The sequence below is a fragment of the Chiloscyllium plagiosum genome, unplaced genomic scaffold (genome assembly GCF_037043375.1).
Source record: "Chiloscyllium plagiosum isolate Xiang-an unplaced genomic scaffold, Cpla_swu_hap1 HiC_scaffold_2, whole genome shotgun sequence".
Classification (NCBI taxonomy): Eukaryota; Metazoa; Chordata; class Chondrichthyes; order Orectolobiformes; family Hemiscylliidae; genus Chiloscyllium; species Chiloscyllium plagiosum.
Genome location: NW_028270140.1, coordinates 162,918,900 through 162,935,451, shown reverse-complemented (window position 1 = coordinate 162,935,451; position 16,552 = coordinate 162,918,900). Strand labels below are relative to the sequence as shown.

The following is a 16,552-nucleotide window of genomic DNA, read 5'->3' as shown; positions in this document are numbered from 1 at the left end:
CCACCTATGTCACGCTGCAGCCTGCAGTAGCCCTCTATACTATCGACGACACCTCCCTCTCTCCGAGGGGAGGGAATCTGGAATTGTTTCCCACAGAGGGCTGTCGGGGCTGGGTCATTCAGTGTATTCAAGGCTGAGACAGGTCTTTAATCATTGACGGAATCAGGGGTTATGGGGTAAAGGCAGGGAAGTGGAGAGTGATCAGATCAACCATGAACCCACTGGATGTTGGGGCAGACCTGATGGGCTGAATGGCCAGATTCTGATCTACCTGCACTAGTATATTAGCCCTTCCATCATGACCTTTTGTTTTCCACAAGAACATTTGACATGGTTTCTGATCGAATGCCTTTCTGGAAATCCACATCAAGGACATCTTCAGGTTCCCCAAGCGTTACTGCTTTGAAGAAATCCAACAAGTTGGTGAAACAAGGCTTTTACTTTGACAAAGCCGGGCTAATTCTTCCCCATTTCCTTGAATGTTTTAAAGTGACTAGTTGTAATTTCTTTAATGATTAAATTCAATCCCTTCCCTAAGGCAGACATTGGGATAACTAGCCTCAAGTTGACTCCTTCCTTTCTTCCTCCTGTGTCAGTGGGACTAGCGTTGCTACTACCCAGTCTGGTAGAACATTTCCTGATATCAGAGTTTGGGAAAATTCACACCAGCACATCTGCTGCCCCATTCTCTTTGAAGACCCTCAGAAGAAATCCATCTGGACCCAGAGACGTGTCAGCCCCAGCTCCAGTCGGTTGCTCAATCCCACTTCCTGATGTTTGGGACGTTACAAACGGGCAGCAGTGACAGTGAGGTTAGAGCTGAAGTGATTCACAGCAGGGATGGAATGTGTTTCTGATCCTCGATGCTGAAGAGACAAACAACTTTGTTTCATTTAATTTCACCTGCCATTTCCTTTTCATCCACTATTAACTCTCCATTCTCACTCTCTAGGGGCTAACACTTAGTGCACTTTCTTTCCCTTTTTAAACACCTACAGAAACTCTAGCTATCTGCTTTTACATTTCAAGCTCACTTGCTGCCCCACTTTAAGTTCTTTCTTCTGATTAACCTTTCATCATTCTCTGCCTTTTGTTATGTTCTAGATCAGAGTGGTGCTGGAAAAGCACAGCAGGACAGGCAGCATCCGAGGAGCAGGAAAATCAACGTTTCAGGCAAAAGCTCTTCATCAGGACTCAGGAATGTTATATTCTGTCTAATCACTTGATCTGGCATCCATCTCTGTGCAGTTTATGTGTTTTCCTTCAGTTTGATGCTTGATTTCTTTAATGAATCCTCCCTTTAGGATTTTTCATTAAAGCAGCAATATCATTAATCTGAAATCTCCTGTTCCAGGTCTGCACTGTGACTCCATCGCTCTATCCCCAAACAATTATCCAAGGCCACTCGAACTAGCTTGACCTTTGTGTTCACACAGTCGCCATCACTTTAGTCTTGGACCCCTCTTGTTCCCTTTCAAACCAGATATAAATTTAAATCACATTGTGATCAATGCTGCCAAGATGTGTCTTTACTCGGAGCCCATTAATTGTCAGATTACACAACTGCAAGCTGAGAATAACCTCTTGTTTCCAGAAGATAGTCCTGGGGGAAACTCTCTCCAAACTTTTCTCTCCTCTTCACATTCAGGCTGTTACCCACCAATCTCACTCCTCCAGTTTCCAGGCAGATTAAGGTCACCCATTATTATTGCTGTCCCTTCAAATGCTCATTCTCCTCAGCCAATCAGACTCTACTTCTGGGAGATTTTTTTGTGTCCTCCAAGAACTGTTTAAGAATTCTTTCCGTTCTGTCTGTGGTCTATGTACACTCATGCTGGGCAACGTATTTACCAAATGCAGCTCTGACAACTACTGCCCCAAACTGTCATAATTTCTCTTTCACATTTTACACCTTGCTTCAGACTCAACTATTTCACCTTAGATATCACGTGAAGTGTCTGTCAGATTGTGGTCAGTAATCCCAAAACATTCTTGTCGAGCTATTAATTAATTAGTCCCATATCATGTTACAAGTGAAATAAACACAGACAGGCATAAACACACGGGGACAGGCATTAACACAAACGGACAGGCATAAACTCACAGGGACAGGCATTAAAAACACACGGACAGGCATAGATACACACGGACAGGCATAAACACACACCGACAGGCATAAACGCAGAGGGACAGGCATAAACACACACCAACAGGCAGAAACGCAGAGGGACAGACATAAACACACACCGACAGGCATAAACACACAGGGACAGGCATAAACACCGACCGACAGGCATAAAAACACACCGACAGGCATAGATACACACGGGGAGAAAGTGAGGTCTGCAGATGCTGGAGATCAAAGTTGAAACTTTATTGCTGGAACAGCACAGCAGGTCAGGCAGCATCCAGGGAACATCCACTCTCTGCTCATTCCTGAAGAAGGGCCTGTGCCCGAAACGTCGAATCTCCTGTTCCCTGGATGCTGCCTGACCTGCTGTGCTGTTCCAGCAATAAAGTTTCAACCTAGATACACACGGACAGGCATAAACACACACAGACAGGCATAAACACACACGGACAGACATAAACACACACGGACAGACATAAACACACACGGACAGGCATAAACACACACCGACAGGCATAAACACACACGGACAGACATAAACACACACCGACAGGCATAAACACACACGGACAGGCATAAACACACACGGACAGGCATAAACACACACGGACAGGCATAAACACACACCGACAGGCATAAACACACACGGACAGACATAAACACACACCGACAGGCATAAACACACACCGACAGGCATAAACGCAGAGGGACAGGCATAAACACACACGGACAGGCATAAACACACACGGACAGACATAAACACACACCGACAGGCATAAACACACACCGACAGGCATAAACGCAGAGGGACAGGCATAAACACACACCGACAGGCTTAAACACACACGGACAGACATAAACACACACGGACAGGCATAAACACACACGGACAGACATAAACACACACGGACAGACATAAACACACACCGACAGGCATAAACACACACGGACAGACATAAACACACACGGACAGGCATAAACACACACGGACAGACATAAACGCACACGGACAGGCATAAACACACACGGACAGGCATAAACACACACGGACAGGCATAAACACACACCGACAGGCATAAACGCAGAGGGACAGGCATAAACACACACCGACAGGCATAAACACACACGGACAGACATAAACACACACCGACAGGCATAAACACACACGGACAGGCATAAACACACACCGACAGGCATAAACACACACGGACAGACATAAACGCACACGGACAGGCATAAACACACACGGACAGGCATAAACACACAGCGACAGGCATAAACGCAGAGGGACAGGCATACACACACACCGACAAGCATAATCACACACAAACAGGGACAGGCCCCAAAAGGGCAGCTCACTGTGACCAAGGGCAGGCAGGAATACTCCAACCTGTCAAAAAATAAAGACAGACAGAAAGAAACAGCGATATCCAAATGTACCTGCAGTGCAGCTGCAGGATCGCAGGGTTTGTACGACACTATCACGACAGCGGCTGCCTCCCCATACCCCACGGAAAACATCGGGGCACATGGTCTGGTGAAACGAGACTCCACTTACAACAGAAACTAAACAAGGGTCAAACTAAGGCATCCTCAGGTCACCATTACTGGGGAATCTGACACAGATTTACATCGAGAACTACACAGGCACCCAGTGAGGGTAGGTGAGGGTGGGACTGTACCCCAGTGAGGGTCAGTGTGTGTGGGACTGTACCCCAGTGAGAGTCAGTGTGTGTGGGACTGTACCCCAGTGAGAGTCAGTGTGTGTGGGACTGTACCCCAGTGAGAGACAGTGTGTGTGGGACTGTACCCCAGTGAGAGACAGTGTGTGTGGGGACTGTACCCCAGTGAGGGCCAGTGTGTGTGGGGACTGTACCCCAGTGAGGGTCAGTGTGTGTGGGGTCTCCACTCCAGTGAGAGTCAGTGTGTGTGGGGACTGTACCCCAGTGAGAGTCAGTGTGTGTGGGGACTGTACCCCAGTGAGAGTCAGTGTGTGTGGGGACTGTACCCCAGTGAGAGTCAGTGTGTGTGGGGACTGTACTCCAGTGAGGGTCAGTGTGTGTGGGACTGTACCCCAGTGAGAGTCAGTGCATGGGGGACTGTACCCCAGTGAGAGTCCATGTGTGTGGGACTGTAGCTCATTGAGAGTCAGTGTGTGGGGATTGTACCCCAGTGAGAGTCAGTGTGTGTGGGGACTGTACCCCAGTGAGAGTCAGTCTGTGTGGGGAAAGTACCCCAGTGAGGGTCAGTGTGTGGGGGGACTGTACCCCAGTGAGAGTCAGTGTGTGTGGGGACTGTACCCCAGTGAGAGTCAGTGTGTGTGGGGACTGTACCCCAGTGAGAGTCAGTCTGTGTGGGGAATGTACCCCAGTGAGGGTCAGTGTGTGGGGGGACTGTACCCCATTGAGGGACAGTGTGTGTGGGGCTGTACCCCAGTGAGAGTCAGTGTGTGTGGGACTGTACCTCAGTCAGAGTCAGTGTGTGTGGGGACTGTACCCCAGTGAGGGTCAGTGTGTGTGTGGGGACTGTACCCCAGTGAGAGTCAGTGAGTGGGGGAACTGTACCCTAGTGGGAGTCAGTGTGTGTGGGGCTGTACCCCAGTGAGAGTCAGAGCGTGTGGAGACTGTACCCCAGTGAGAGTCAGTGTGTGTGGGGACTGTACCCAAGTGAGGGTCAGTGTGTGTGTGGGACTGTCCCCCAGTGAGAGTCAGTGTGTGTGGGGACTGTACCCCAGTGACAGTCAGTGTGTGTGTGGGGACTGTACCCCAGTGAGGGTCAGTGTGTGTGGGACTGTACCCCAGTGAGAGTCAGTGTGTGTGTGGGACTGTACCCCAGTGAGAGTCAGTGTGTGGGGGGACTGTACCCCAGTGAGGGTCAGTGTGTGTGTGGGACTGTCCCCCAGTGAGAGTCAGTGTGTGTGGGGACTGTACCCCAGTGAGAGTCAGTGTGTGTGTGGGGACTGTACCCCAGTGAGGGTCAGTGTGTGTGGGACTGTACCCCAGTGAGAGTCAGTGTGTGTGGGACTGTACCCCAGTGAGAGTCAGTGTGTGGGGGGACTGTACCCCAGTGAGGGACAGTGTGTGTGGGGCTGTACCCCAGTGAGAGTCAGTGTGTGTGGGACTGTACCTCAGTCAGAGTCAGTGTGTGTGTGGGACTGTCCCCCAGTGAGAGTCAGTGTGTGTGGGGACTGTACCCCAGTGAGGGTCAGTGTGTGTGTGGGGACTGTACCCCAGTGAGGGTCAGTGTGTGTGGGACTGTACCCCAGTGAGAGTCAGTGTGTGTGTGGGACTGTACCCCAGTGAGAGTCAGTCTGTGTGGGGAATGTACCCCAGTGAGGGTCAGTGTGTGGGGGGACTGTACCCCATTGAGGGACAGTGTGTGTGGGGCTGTACCCCAGTGAGAGTCAGTGTGTGTGGGACTGTACCTCAGTCAGAGTCAGTGTGTGTGGGGACTGTACCCCAGTGAGGGTCAGTGTGTGTGTGGGGACTGTACCCCAGTGAGAGTCAGTGAGTGGGGGAACTGTACCCTAGTGGGAGTCAGTGTGTGTGGGGCTGTACCCCAGTGAGAGTCAGAGCGTGTGGAGACTGTACCCCAGTGAGACTCAGTGTGTGTGGGGACTGTACCCAAGTGAGGGTCAGTGTGTGTGTGGGACTGTCCCCCAGTGAGAGTCAGTGTGTGTGGGGACTGTACCCCAGTGAGAGTCAGTGTGTGTGTGGGGACTGTACCCCAGTGAGGGTCAGTGTGTGTGGGACTGTACCCCAGTGAGAGTCAGTGTGTGTGTGGGACTGTACCCCAGTGAGAGTCAGTGTGTGGGGGGACTGTACCCCAGTGAGGGTCAGTGTGTGTGTGGGACTGTCCCCCAGTGAGAGTCAGTGTGTGTGGGGACTGTACCCCAGTGAGAGTCAGTGTGTGTGTGGGGACTGTACCCCAGTGAGGGTCAGTGTGTGTGGGACTGTACCCCAGTGAGAGTCAGTGTGTGTGGGACTGTACCCCAGTGAGAGTCAGTGTGTGGGGGGACTGTACCCCAGTGAGGGACAGTGTGTGTGGGGCTGTACCCCAGTGAGAGTCAGTGTGTGTGGGACTGTACCTCAGTCAGAGTCAGTGTGTGTGTGGGACTGTCCCCCAGTGAGAGTCAGTGTGTGTGGGGACTGTACCCCAGTGAGGGTCAGTGTGTGTGTGGGGACTGTACCCCAGTGAGGGTCAGTGTGTGTGGGACTGTACCCCAGTGAGAGTCAGTGTGTGTGTGGGACTGTACCCCAGTGAGAGTCAGTGTGTGTGTGGGACTGTACCCCAGTGAGAGTCAGTGTGTGGGGGGACTGTACCCCAGTGAGGGTCAGTGTGTGTGTGGGGACTGTACCCCAGTGAGAGTCAGTGAGTGGGGGAACTGTACCCTAGTGGGAGTCAGTGTGTGTGGGGAGTATACCCCAGTGAGGGTCAGTGTGTGTGGGGACTGTACCCCAGTGAGAATCAGTGTGTTTGAGGACTGTACCCCAGTGAGAGTCAGAGTGTGTGGGGACTGTACCCCAGTGAGAGTGAGTGTGTGAGGGGAGTATACCCCAGTGAGGGTCAGTGTGTGTGGGGACTGTACCCCAGTGAGAATCAGTGTGTTTGAGGACTGTACCCCAGTGAGAGTCAGTGTGTGTGGGGACTGTACCCCAGTGAGGGTCAGTGTGTGTGGGACTGTACCTCAGTGAGAGTCAGAGTGTGTGGGACTGTACCTCAGTGAGAGTCTGTGTGTGTGGGACTGTACACCAATGAGGGTCAGTGCGTGTGGGGACTGTGCCTCAGTGAGAGTCAGTGTGTGTGGGACTGTACCCCAGTGAGGGTCAGTGTGTGGGGACTGTACCCCAGTGAGAGTCAGTGTGTGTGGGACTGTACCCCAGTGAGAGTCAGTGTGTGTGGGACTGTACTCCAGTGAGAGTCAGTGTGTGTGGGACTGTACCCCAGTGAGAGTCAGTGCGTGTGGGGACTGTACCCCAGTGAGAGTCAGTGCGTGTGGGGACTGTACCCCAGTGAGAGTCAGTGTGTGGGGGGGGGTCTGTACCCCAGTGAGAGTCAGTGTGTGTGGGACTGTACCCCAGTGAGGGTCAGTGTGTGGGGACTGTACCCCAGTGAGAGTCAGTATGCGTGGGACTGTACCCCAGTGAGAGTCAGTGTGTGTGTTAGACTGTACCCCAGTGAGAGTCAGTGTGTGTGGGGATTGTACCCCAGTGAGAGTCAGTGTGTGTGGGGATTGTACCCTAGTGAGAGTCAGTGTGTGTGGGACTGTACCTCAGGGAGAGTCAGTGTGTGTGGGGACTGTACACCAGTGAGAGTCAGTGTGTGTGGGGATTGTACCCTAGTGAGAGTCAGTGTGTGTGGGACTGTACCCCAGTGAGAGTCAGTGTGTGTGGGACTATACCCCAGTGAGAGTCAGGGAGTGTGGGGACTGTACCCCAGTGAGAGTCAGTGTGTACGTGGGACTGTACCCCAGTGAGAGTCAGGGAGTGTGGGACTATACCTCAGTGAGAGACAGTGTGTGTAGGACTGTACCCCAGTGAGAGTCAGTGTGTGGGGGGACTGTACCCCAGTGAGGGTCAGTGTGTGTTTCGGGACTGTACCCCAGTGAGAGTCAGTGTGTGTGGGGACTGTACCCTAGTGGGAGTCAGTGTGCGTGGGGACTGTACCCCAGTGAGAGTCAGTGTGTGTGTGGGACTGTACCCCAGTGAGAGTCAGTGTGTGTGTGGGACTGTACCCCAGTGAGAGTCAGTGTGTGTGGGACTATACCCCAGTGAGAGACAGTGTGTGTGGGACTGTACCCCAGTGAGAGTCAGTGTGTGTGGGACTATACCCCAGTGAGAGACAGTGTGTGTGGGACTGTACCCCAGTGAGAGTCAGTGTGTGTGGGACTATACCCCAGTGAGAGACAGTGTGTGTGGGACTGTACCCCAGTGAGAGTCAGGGAGTGTGGGACTATACCTCAGTGAGAGACAGTGTGTGGAGGGTCTGTACCCTAATGAGAGTCAGTGTGTGTAGGACTGTACCCCAGTGAGAGTCAGTGTGTTTCGGGACTGTACCCCAGTGAGAGTCAGTGTGTGGGGGGACTGTACCCCAGTGAGGGTCAGTGTGTGTGTGGGGACTGTACCCCAGTGAGAGTCAGTGTGTGTGGGGACTGTACCCCAGTGAGAGTCAGTGAGTGGGGGAACTGTACCCTAGTGGGAGTCAGTGTGTGTGGGGCTGTACCCCAGTGAGAGTCAGTGTGTGTGGGGACTGTACCCCAGTGAGAGTCAGTGTGTGAGGGGACTGTACCCCAGTGAGAGTCTGTGTGTGTGGGACTGTACCCCAGTTAGAGTCAGTGTTTGTGGGGCGTATACCCCAGTGAGAATCAGTGTGTTTGAGGACTGTACCCCAGTGAGGGTCAGTGCGTGTGGGGACAGTCCCCCAGTGAGAGTCAGAGTGTGTGGGACTGTACCTCAGTGAGAGTCTGTGTGTGTGGGACTGTACACCAATGAGGGTCAGTGCGTGTGGGGACAGTCCCCCAATGAGGGTCAGTGCGTGTGGGGACTGTGCCCCAGTGAGGGTCAGTGTGTGTGGGGACTGTACCCCAGTGAGAGTCAGTGTGTGTGGGACTGTACCCCAGTGAGAGTCAGTGTGTGTGCGACTGTACCCCAGTGAGAGTCAGTGTGTGTGGGGACAGTACCCCAGTGAGAGTCAGTGTGTGTGGGACTGTACTCCAGTGAGAGTCAGTGTGTGTGGGGGGTCTGTACCCCAGTGAGAGTCAGTGTGTGTGGGGACTGTACCCCAGTGAGAGTCAGTGTGTGTGGGGACTGTACCCCAGTGAGAGTCAGTGTGTGTGTGGGACTGTACCCCAGTGAGAGTCAGTGTGTGTGGGGACTGTACCCCAGTGAGAGTCAGTGTGTGTGGGGACTGTACCCCAGTGAGGGTCAGTGTGTGGGGGGACTGTACCCCAGTGAGAGTCAGTGTGTGAGGGGACTGTACCCCAGTGAGAGTCTGTGTGTGTGGGACTGTACCCCAGTTAGAGTCAGTGTTTGTGGGGAGTATACCCCAGTGAGAATCAGTGTGTTTGATGACTGTACCCCAGTGAGAGTCAGAGTGTGTGGGACTATACCTCAGTGAGAGTCTGTGTGTGTGGGGACTGTACACCAATGAGGGTCAGTGCGTGTGGGGACAGTCCCCCAATAAGGGTCAGTGCGTGTGGGGACTGTGCCTCAGTGAGAGTCAGTGTGTGGGGGGACTGTACCCCAGTGAGAGTCAGTGTGTGTGGGGACTGTACACCAATGAGGGTCAGTGCGTGTGGGGACAGTCCCCCAATGAGGGTCAGTGCGTGTGGGGACTGTGCCTCAGTGAGAGTCAGTGTGTGTGGGACTGTACCCCAGTGAGAGTCAGTGTGTGTGGGGACTGTACCCCAGTGAGAGTCAGTGTGTGTGGGACTGTACTCCAGTGAGAGTCAGTGTGTGGGGGGGGGTCTGTGCCCCAGTGAGAGTCAGTGTGCGTGGGGACTGTACCCCAGTGAGAGTCAGTGTGTGTGTGGGACTGTACCCCAGTGAGAGTCAGTGTGTGTGTGGGACTGTACCCCAGTGAGAGTCAGTGTGTGTGGGACTATACCCCAGTGAGAGACAGTGTGTGTGGGACTGTACCCCAGTGAGAGTCAGTGTGTGTGGGACTGTACCCCAGTGAGAGTCAGTGTGTGTGGGACTGTACCCCAGTGAGAGTCAGTGTGTGTGGGACTATACCCCAGTGAGAGACAGTGTGTGTGGGACTGTACCCCAGTGAGAGTCAGTGTGTGTGGGACTGTACCCCAGTGAGAGTCAGTCTGTGTGGGGACTGTACCCCAGTGAGAGTCAGTGTGTGGGGGGACTGTACCCCAGTGTGGGTCAGTGTGTGTGGGGACTGTACCCCAGTGAGAGTCAGTGTGTGGGGGGACTGTACCCCAGTGTGGGTCAGTGTGTGGGGGGACTGTACCCCAGTGAGAGTCAGTGTGTGTGGGGACTGTACCTCAGTGAGAGTCAGTGTGTGTGGGAGCTGTACTCCAGTGAGAGTCAGTGTGTGTGTGTGACTGTACCCCAGTGAGAGTCCGTGTGTGTGTGACTGTACCCTAGTGAGAGTCCGTGTGTGTGGGAATGTACCCCATGTGAGAGTCAGTGTGTGGGGGGACTGTACCCCAGTCAGAGTCCGTGTGTGTGTGACTGTACCCTAGTGAGAGTCAGTGTGTGTGGGAGTATACCCCAGTGAGAGTCAGTGTGTGGGGGGACTGTACCCCAGTGAGAGACAGTGTGTGGGGGGACTGTACGCCAGTGAGAGTCAGTGTGTGTGTGGGACTGCACCCCAGTGAGAGTCCGTGTGTGTGTGACTGTATCCTAGTGAGAGTCAGTGTGTGTGGGACTGTACCCCAGTGAGAGTCAGTGTGTGGGGGGACTGTACCCCAGTGAGAGTCAGTGTGTGGGGGGACTGTCCCCCAGTGAGAGTCAGCGTGTGTGTGGGGACTGTACCCCAGTGAGAGTCAGTGTGTGGGGGAACTGTACCCCAGTGAGGGTCAGTGTGTGTGTGGGGACTGTACCCCAGTGAGAGTCAGTGTGTGTGTCGGGACTGTACCCCAGTGAGACATAGTGTTTGGGGAGAATGTACCCTAGTGAGAGTCAGAGTGTGTGGGGACTGTACCCCAGTGAGAGTCAGTGTGTGTGGGGACTGTACCCCATTGAGAGTCAGTGTGTGTGGGACTGTACCTCAATGAGAGTCAGTGTGTGTGGGGACTGTACCCCAGTGAGAGTCAGTGTGTGTGGGACTGTACTCCAGTGAGAGTCAGTGTGTGGGGGGGGGTCTGTGCCCCAGTGAGAGTCAGTGTGTGTGGGGACTGTACCCCAGTGAGAGTCAGTATGTGTGGGACTGTACCCCAGTGAGAGTCAGTGTGCGTGGGGACTGTACCCCAGTGAGAGTCAGTGTGTGTGTGGGACTGTACCCCAGTGAGAGTCAGTGTGTGTGTGGGACTGTACCCCAGTGAGAGTCAGTGTGTGTGGGACTATACCCCAGTGAGAGACAGTGTGTGTGGGACTGTACCCCAGTGAGAGTCAGTGTGTGTGGGACTGTACCCCAGTGAGAGTCAGTGTGTGTGGGACTGTACCCCAGTGAGAGTCAGTGTGTGTGGGACTATACCCCAGTGAGAGACAGTGTGTGTGGGACTGTACCCCAGTGAGAGTCAGTGTGTGTGGGACTGTACCCCAGTGAGAGTCAGTGTGTGGGGGGACTGTACCCCAGTGTGGGTCAGTGTGTGGGGGGACTGTACCCCAGTGAGAGTCAGTGTGTGTGGGGACTGTACCTCAGTGAGAGTCAGTGTGTGTGGGAGCTGTACTCCAGTGAGAGTCAGTGTGTGTGTGTGACTGTACCCCAGTGAGAGTCCGTGTGTGTGTGACTGTACCCTAGTGAGAGTCCGTGTGTGTGGGAATGTACCCCATGTGAGAGTCAGTGTGTGGGGGGACTGTACCCCAGTCAGAGTCAGTGTGTGTGTGGGACTGCACCCCAGTGAGAGTCCGTGTGTGTGTGACTGTATCCTAGTGAGAGTCAGTGTGTGTGGGAATGTACCCCAGTGAGAGTCAGTGTGTGGGGGGACTGTACCCCAGTGAGAGTCAGTGTGTGGGGGGACTGTCCCCCAGTGAGAGTCAGCGTGTGTGTGGGGACTGTACCCCAGTGAGAGTCAGTGTGTGGGGGAACTGTACCCCAGTGAGGGTCAGGGTGTGTGTGGGGACTGTACCCCAGTGAGAGTCAGTGTGTGTGTCGGGACTGTACCCCAGTGAGACATAGTGTTTGGGGAGAATGTACCCTAGTGAGAGTCAGAGTGTGTGGGGACTGTACCCCAGTGAGAGTCAGTGTGTGTGGGGACTGTACCCCATTGAGAGTCAGTGTGTGTGGGACTGTACCTCAATGAGGGTCAGTGCGTGTGGGGACAGTCCCCCAGTGAGGGTCAGTGCGTGTGGGGACTGTACCCCAGTGAGAGTCAGTGTGTGGGGGGACTGTACCTCAGTGAGAGTCAGTGTGTGTGTGGGACTTCACCCCAGTGAGAGTCAGTGTGTGGGGGAACTGTACCCCAGTGAGGGTCAGGGTGTGTGTGGGGACTGTACCCCAGTGAGAGTCTGTGTGTGTGGGACTGTACCCCAGTGAGAGTCAGTGTGTGTGGGGACTGTACCCCAGTGAGGGTCAGTGTGTGTGGGACTGTACCCCAGTGAGAGTCAGTCTGTATGGGGATTGTACCACAATGAGGGTCAGTGCGTGTGGGGAAAGTCCCCCAGTGAGGGTCAGTGCGTGTGGGGACTGTACCCCAGTGAGAGTCAGTGTGTGTGTTAGACTGTACCCCAGTGAGAGTCAGTGTGTGTGGGGATTGTACCCCAGTGAGAGTCAGTGTGTGTGGGGAGTCTACCCCAGTGAGAGTCAGTGTGTGTGGGGACTGTACCCCAGTGAGAGTCAGTGTGTGTGGGACTGTACCCCAGTGAGAGTCAGTGTGTGTGGGGACTGTACCCCAGTGAGAGTCAGTGTGTGTGGGACTGTACCCCAGAGAGAGTCAGTGTGTGTGGGACTGTACCCCAGAGAGAGTCAGTGTGTGTGGGACTGTACCCCAGAGAGATTCAGTGTGTGTGGGGACTGTACCCCAGAGAGAGTCAGTGTGTGTGGGACTGTACCCCAGAGAGAGTCAGTGTGTGTGGGACTGTACCCCAGAGAGAGTCAGTGTGTGTGGGACTGTACCCCAGTGAGAGTAAGTGTGGGCGGGGACTGAACCCCAGTGAGAGTCAGTGTGTGGGGGGACTGTCACCCGTGAGAGTCAGTGTGTGTGGGGACTGTACCCCAGTGAGGGTCAGAGTGTGTGGGGACTGTACCCCAGTGAGAGTCAGTGTGTGTGGGGACTGTACCCAGTGAGAGTCAGTGTGTGTGGGGACTGTACCCAGTGAGGGTCAGTGTGTGTGTGGGACTGTACCCCAGTGAGAGTCAGTGTGTGTGTGGGACTGTACCCCAGTGAGAGTCAGTGTGTGTGTGGGACTGTACCCCAGTGAGAGTCAGTGTGTGTGTCGGGTCTGTACCCCAGTGAGAGTCAGTGTGTGTGTGGGACTGTACCCCAGTGAGAGTCAGTGTGTGTGTGGGACTGTACCCCAGTGAGAGTCAGTGTGTGGGGGGACTGTACCCCAGTGAGAGTCAGTGTGTGTGTGGGACCGTACCCCAGTGAGAGTCAGCGTGTGTGTGGGGACTGTACCCCAGTGAGAGTCAGTGTGTGGGGGAACTGTACCCCAGTGAGGGTCAGTGTGTGTGTGGGGACTGTACCCCAGTGAGAGTCAGTGTGTGTGTCGGGACTGTACCCCAGTGAGAGTCAGTGTGTGTGGGGACTGTACCCCATTGAGAGTCAGTGTGTGTGGGACTGTACCTCAATGAGGGTCATTGCGTGTGGGGACAGTCCCCCAGTGAGGGTCAGTGCGTGTGGGGACTGTACCCCAGTGAGAGTCAGTGTGTGGGGGGACTGTACCTCAGTGAGAGTCAGTGTGTGTGTGGGACTTCACCCCAGTGAGAGTCAGTGTGTGGGGGAACTGTACCCCAGTGAGGGTCAGGGTGTGTGTGGGGACTGTACCCCAGTGAGAGTCAGTGTGTGTGTGGGCACTGTACCCCAGTGAGAGTCTGTGTGTGTGGGACTGTACCCCAGTGAGAGTCAGTGTGTGTGGGGACTGTACCCCAGTGAGGGTCAGTGTGTGTGGGACTGTACCCCAGTGAGAGTCAGTCTGTATGGGGACTGTACCACAATGAGGGTCAGTGCGTGTGGGGAAAGTCCCCCAGTGAGGGTCAGTGCATGTGGGGACTGTACCTCAGTGAGAGTCAGTGTGTGGGGGGACTGTACCCCAGTGAGAGTCCGTGTGTGTGGGAATGTACCCCATGTGAGAGTCAGTGTGTGGGGTGACTGTACCCCAGTGAGAGTCAGTGTGTGAGTGGGACTGTACCCCAGTGAGAGTCCGTGTGTGTGTGACTGTACCCTAGTGAGAGTCAGTGTGTGTGGGAATGTACCCCAGTGAGAGTCAGTGTGTGGGGGGACTGTACCCCAGTGAGAGTCAGAGTGTGTGGGGACTGTACCCCAGTGAGAGTCAGAGTGTGTGGGGACTGTACCCCAGTGAGGGTCAGTGTGTGTAGGACTATACCTCAGTGAGAGTCAGTGTGTGTGGGAGCTGTACTCCAGTGAGAGTTAGTGTGTGTGTGTGACTGTACCCCAGTGAGAGTCCGTGTGTGTGTGACTGTACCCTAGTGAGAGTCAGTGTGTGTGGGGTCTGTACCTCAGTGAGAGACAGTGTGTGGGGGGACTGTACCCCAGGGAGAGTCAGTGTGTGTGTGGGACTGTACCCCAATGAGAGTCAGTGTGTGTGGGAATGTACCCCAGTGAGAGTCAGTGTGTGGGGGGACTGTACCCCAGTGAGAGTCAGTGTGTGGGGGGACTGTACCCCAATGAGAGTCAGTGTGTGTGGGGACTGTACCCCAGTGAGGGTCAGTGTGTTGGGGGACTGTACCCCAGTAAGGGTCAGTCTGTGTGTGACTGTACCCCAGTGAGAGTCAGTGTGTGAGGGACTGTACCCCAGTGAGAGTCAGTGGGTTTGGGGACTGTACCCCAGTGAGAGTCGGTCTGTGTGGGGACTGTACCCTAGCGAGAGTCAGTGTGTGTGGGGACTGTACCCCAGTGAGAGTCAGTGTGTGTGTGGGACTGTACCCCAGTGAGAGTCAGTGGGTTTGGGGACTGTACCCCAGTGAGGGTCAGTCTGTGTGGGGACTGTACCCTAGTGAGAGTCAGTGTGTGTGGGGGGACTGTACCCCAGTGAGGGTCATTGTGTGTGGGGACTGTACCCCAGTGAGGGTCAGAGTGTATGGGGACTGTACCCCAGTGAGAGTCAGTGTGTGTGGGACTATACCTCAGTGAGAGTCAGTGGGTTTGGGGACTGTACCCCAGTGAGAGTCAGTCTGTGTGGGGACTGTACCCCAGTGAGAGTCAGTGTGTGGGGGGACTGTACCCCAGTGTGGGTCAGTGTGTGTGGGGACTGTACCCCATTGAGAGTCAGTGTGTGGGGGGACTGTACCCCAGTGTGGGTCAGTGTGTGGGGGGACTGTACCCCAGTGAGAGTCAGTGTGTGTGGGGACTGTACCTCAGTGAGAGTCAGTGTGTGTGGGAGCTGTACTCCAGTGAGAGTCAGTGTGACTGTACCCCAGTGAGAGTCCGTGTGTGTGTGACTGTACCCTAGTGAGAGTCCGTGTGTGTGGGGACTGTACCCCAGTGAGAGTCAGTGTGTGTGGGGACTGTACCCCAGTGAGAGTCAGTGTGTGTGGGGACTGTACCCAGTGAGAGTCAGTGTGTGTGGGGACTGTACCCAGTGAGGGTCAGTGTGTGTGTGGGACTGTACCCCAGTGAGAGTCAGTGTGTGTGTGGGACTGTACCCCAGTGAGAGTCAGTGTGTGTGTCGGGTCTGTACCCCAGTGAGAGTCAGTGTGTGTGTGGGACTGTACCCCAGTGAGAGTCAGTGTGTGTGTGGGACTGTACCCCAGTGAGAGTCAGTGTGTGGGGGGACTGTACCCCAGTGAGGGTCAGTGTGTGTGTGGGGACTGTACCCCAGTGAGAGTCAGTGTGTGTGTCGGGACTGTACCCCAGTGAGACACAGTGTTTGGGGAGAATGTACCCTAGTGAGAGTCAGAGTGTGTGGGGACTGTACCCCAGTGAGAGTCAGTGTGTGTGGGGACTGTACCCCATTGAGAGTCAGTGTGTGTGGGACTGTACCTCAATGAGGGTCATTGCGTGTGGGGACAGTCCCCCAGTGAGGGTCAGTGCGTGTGGGGACTGTACCCCAGTGAGAGTCAGTGTGTGGGGGGACTGTACCTCAGTGAGAGTCAGTGTGTGTGTGGGACTTCACCCCAGTGAGAGTCAGTGTGTGGGGGAACTGTACCCCAGTGAGGGTCAGGGTGTGTGTGGGGACTGTACCCCAGTGAGAGTCAGTGTGTGTGTGGGCACTGTACCCCAGTGAGAGTCTGTGTGTGTGGGACTGTACCCCAGTGAGAGTCAGTGTGTGTGGGGACTGTACCCCAGTGAGGGTCAGTGTGTGTGGGACTGTACCCCAGTGAGAGTCAGTCTGTATGGGGACTGTACCACAATGAGGGTCAGTGCGTGTGGGGAAAGTCCCCCAGTGAGGGTCAGTGCGTGTGGGGACTGTACCTCAGTGAGAGTCAGTGTGTGGAGGGACTGTACCCCAGTGAGAGTCAGTGTGTGGGGGGACTGTACCCCAGTGAGAGTCAGTGTGTGGGGGGACTGTACCCCAGTGAGAGTCAGTGTGTGTGTGGGACTTTACCCCAGTGAGAGTCCGTGGGAGTGTGACTGTACCCTAGTGAGAGTCCGTGTGTGTGGGAATGTACCCCATGTGAGAGTCA

The 16,552-nt window shown here is 54.7% G+C and overlaps 1 protein-coding gene across 1 annotated transcript in view; it reads right to left on the bottom strand.

Annotated features, from left to right (window-relative positions):
• The window catches only part of agxt2 (alanine--glyoxylate aminotransferase 2), a 301,925-nt gene that overhangs the window by 69,341 nt on the left and 216,032 nt on the right, over positions 1-16,552 (bottom strand). The window contains exon 4 of the mRNA XM_087993908.1: positions 3,572-3,665. Coding sequence (XP_087850034.1) covers positions 3,572-3,665 — 94 coding nt within the window. The remainder of the gene's footprint in view (positions 1-3,571; positions 3,666-16,552) is intronic.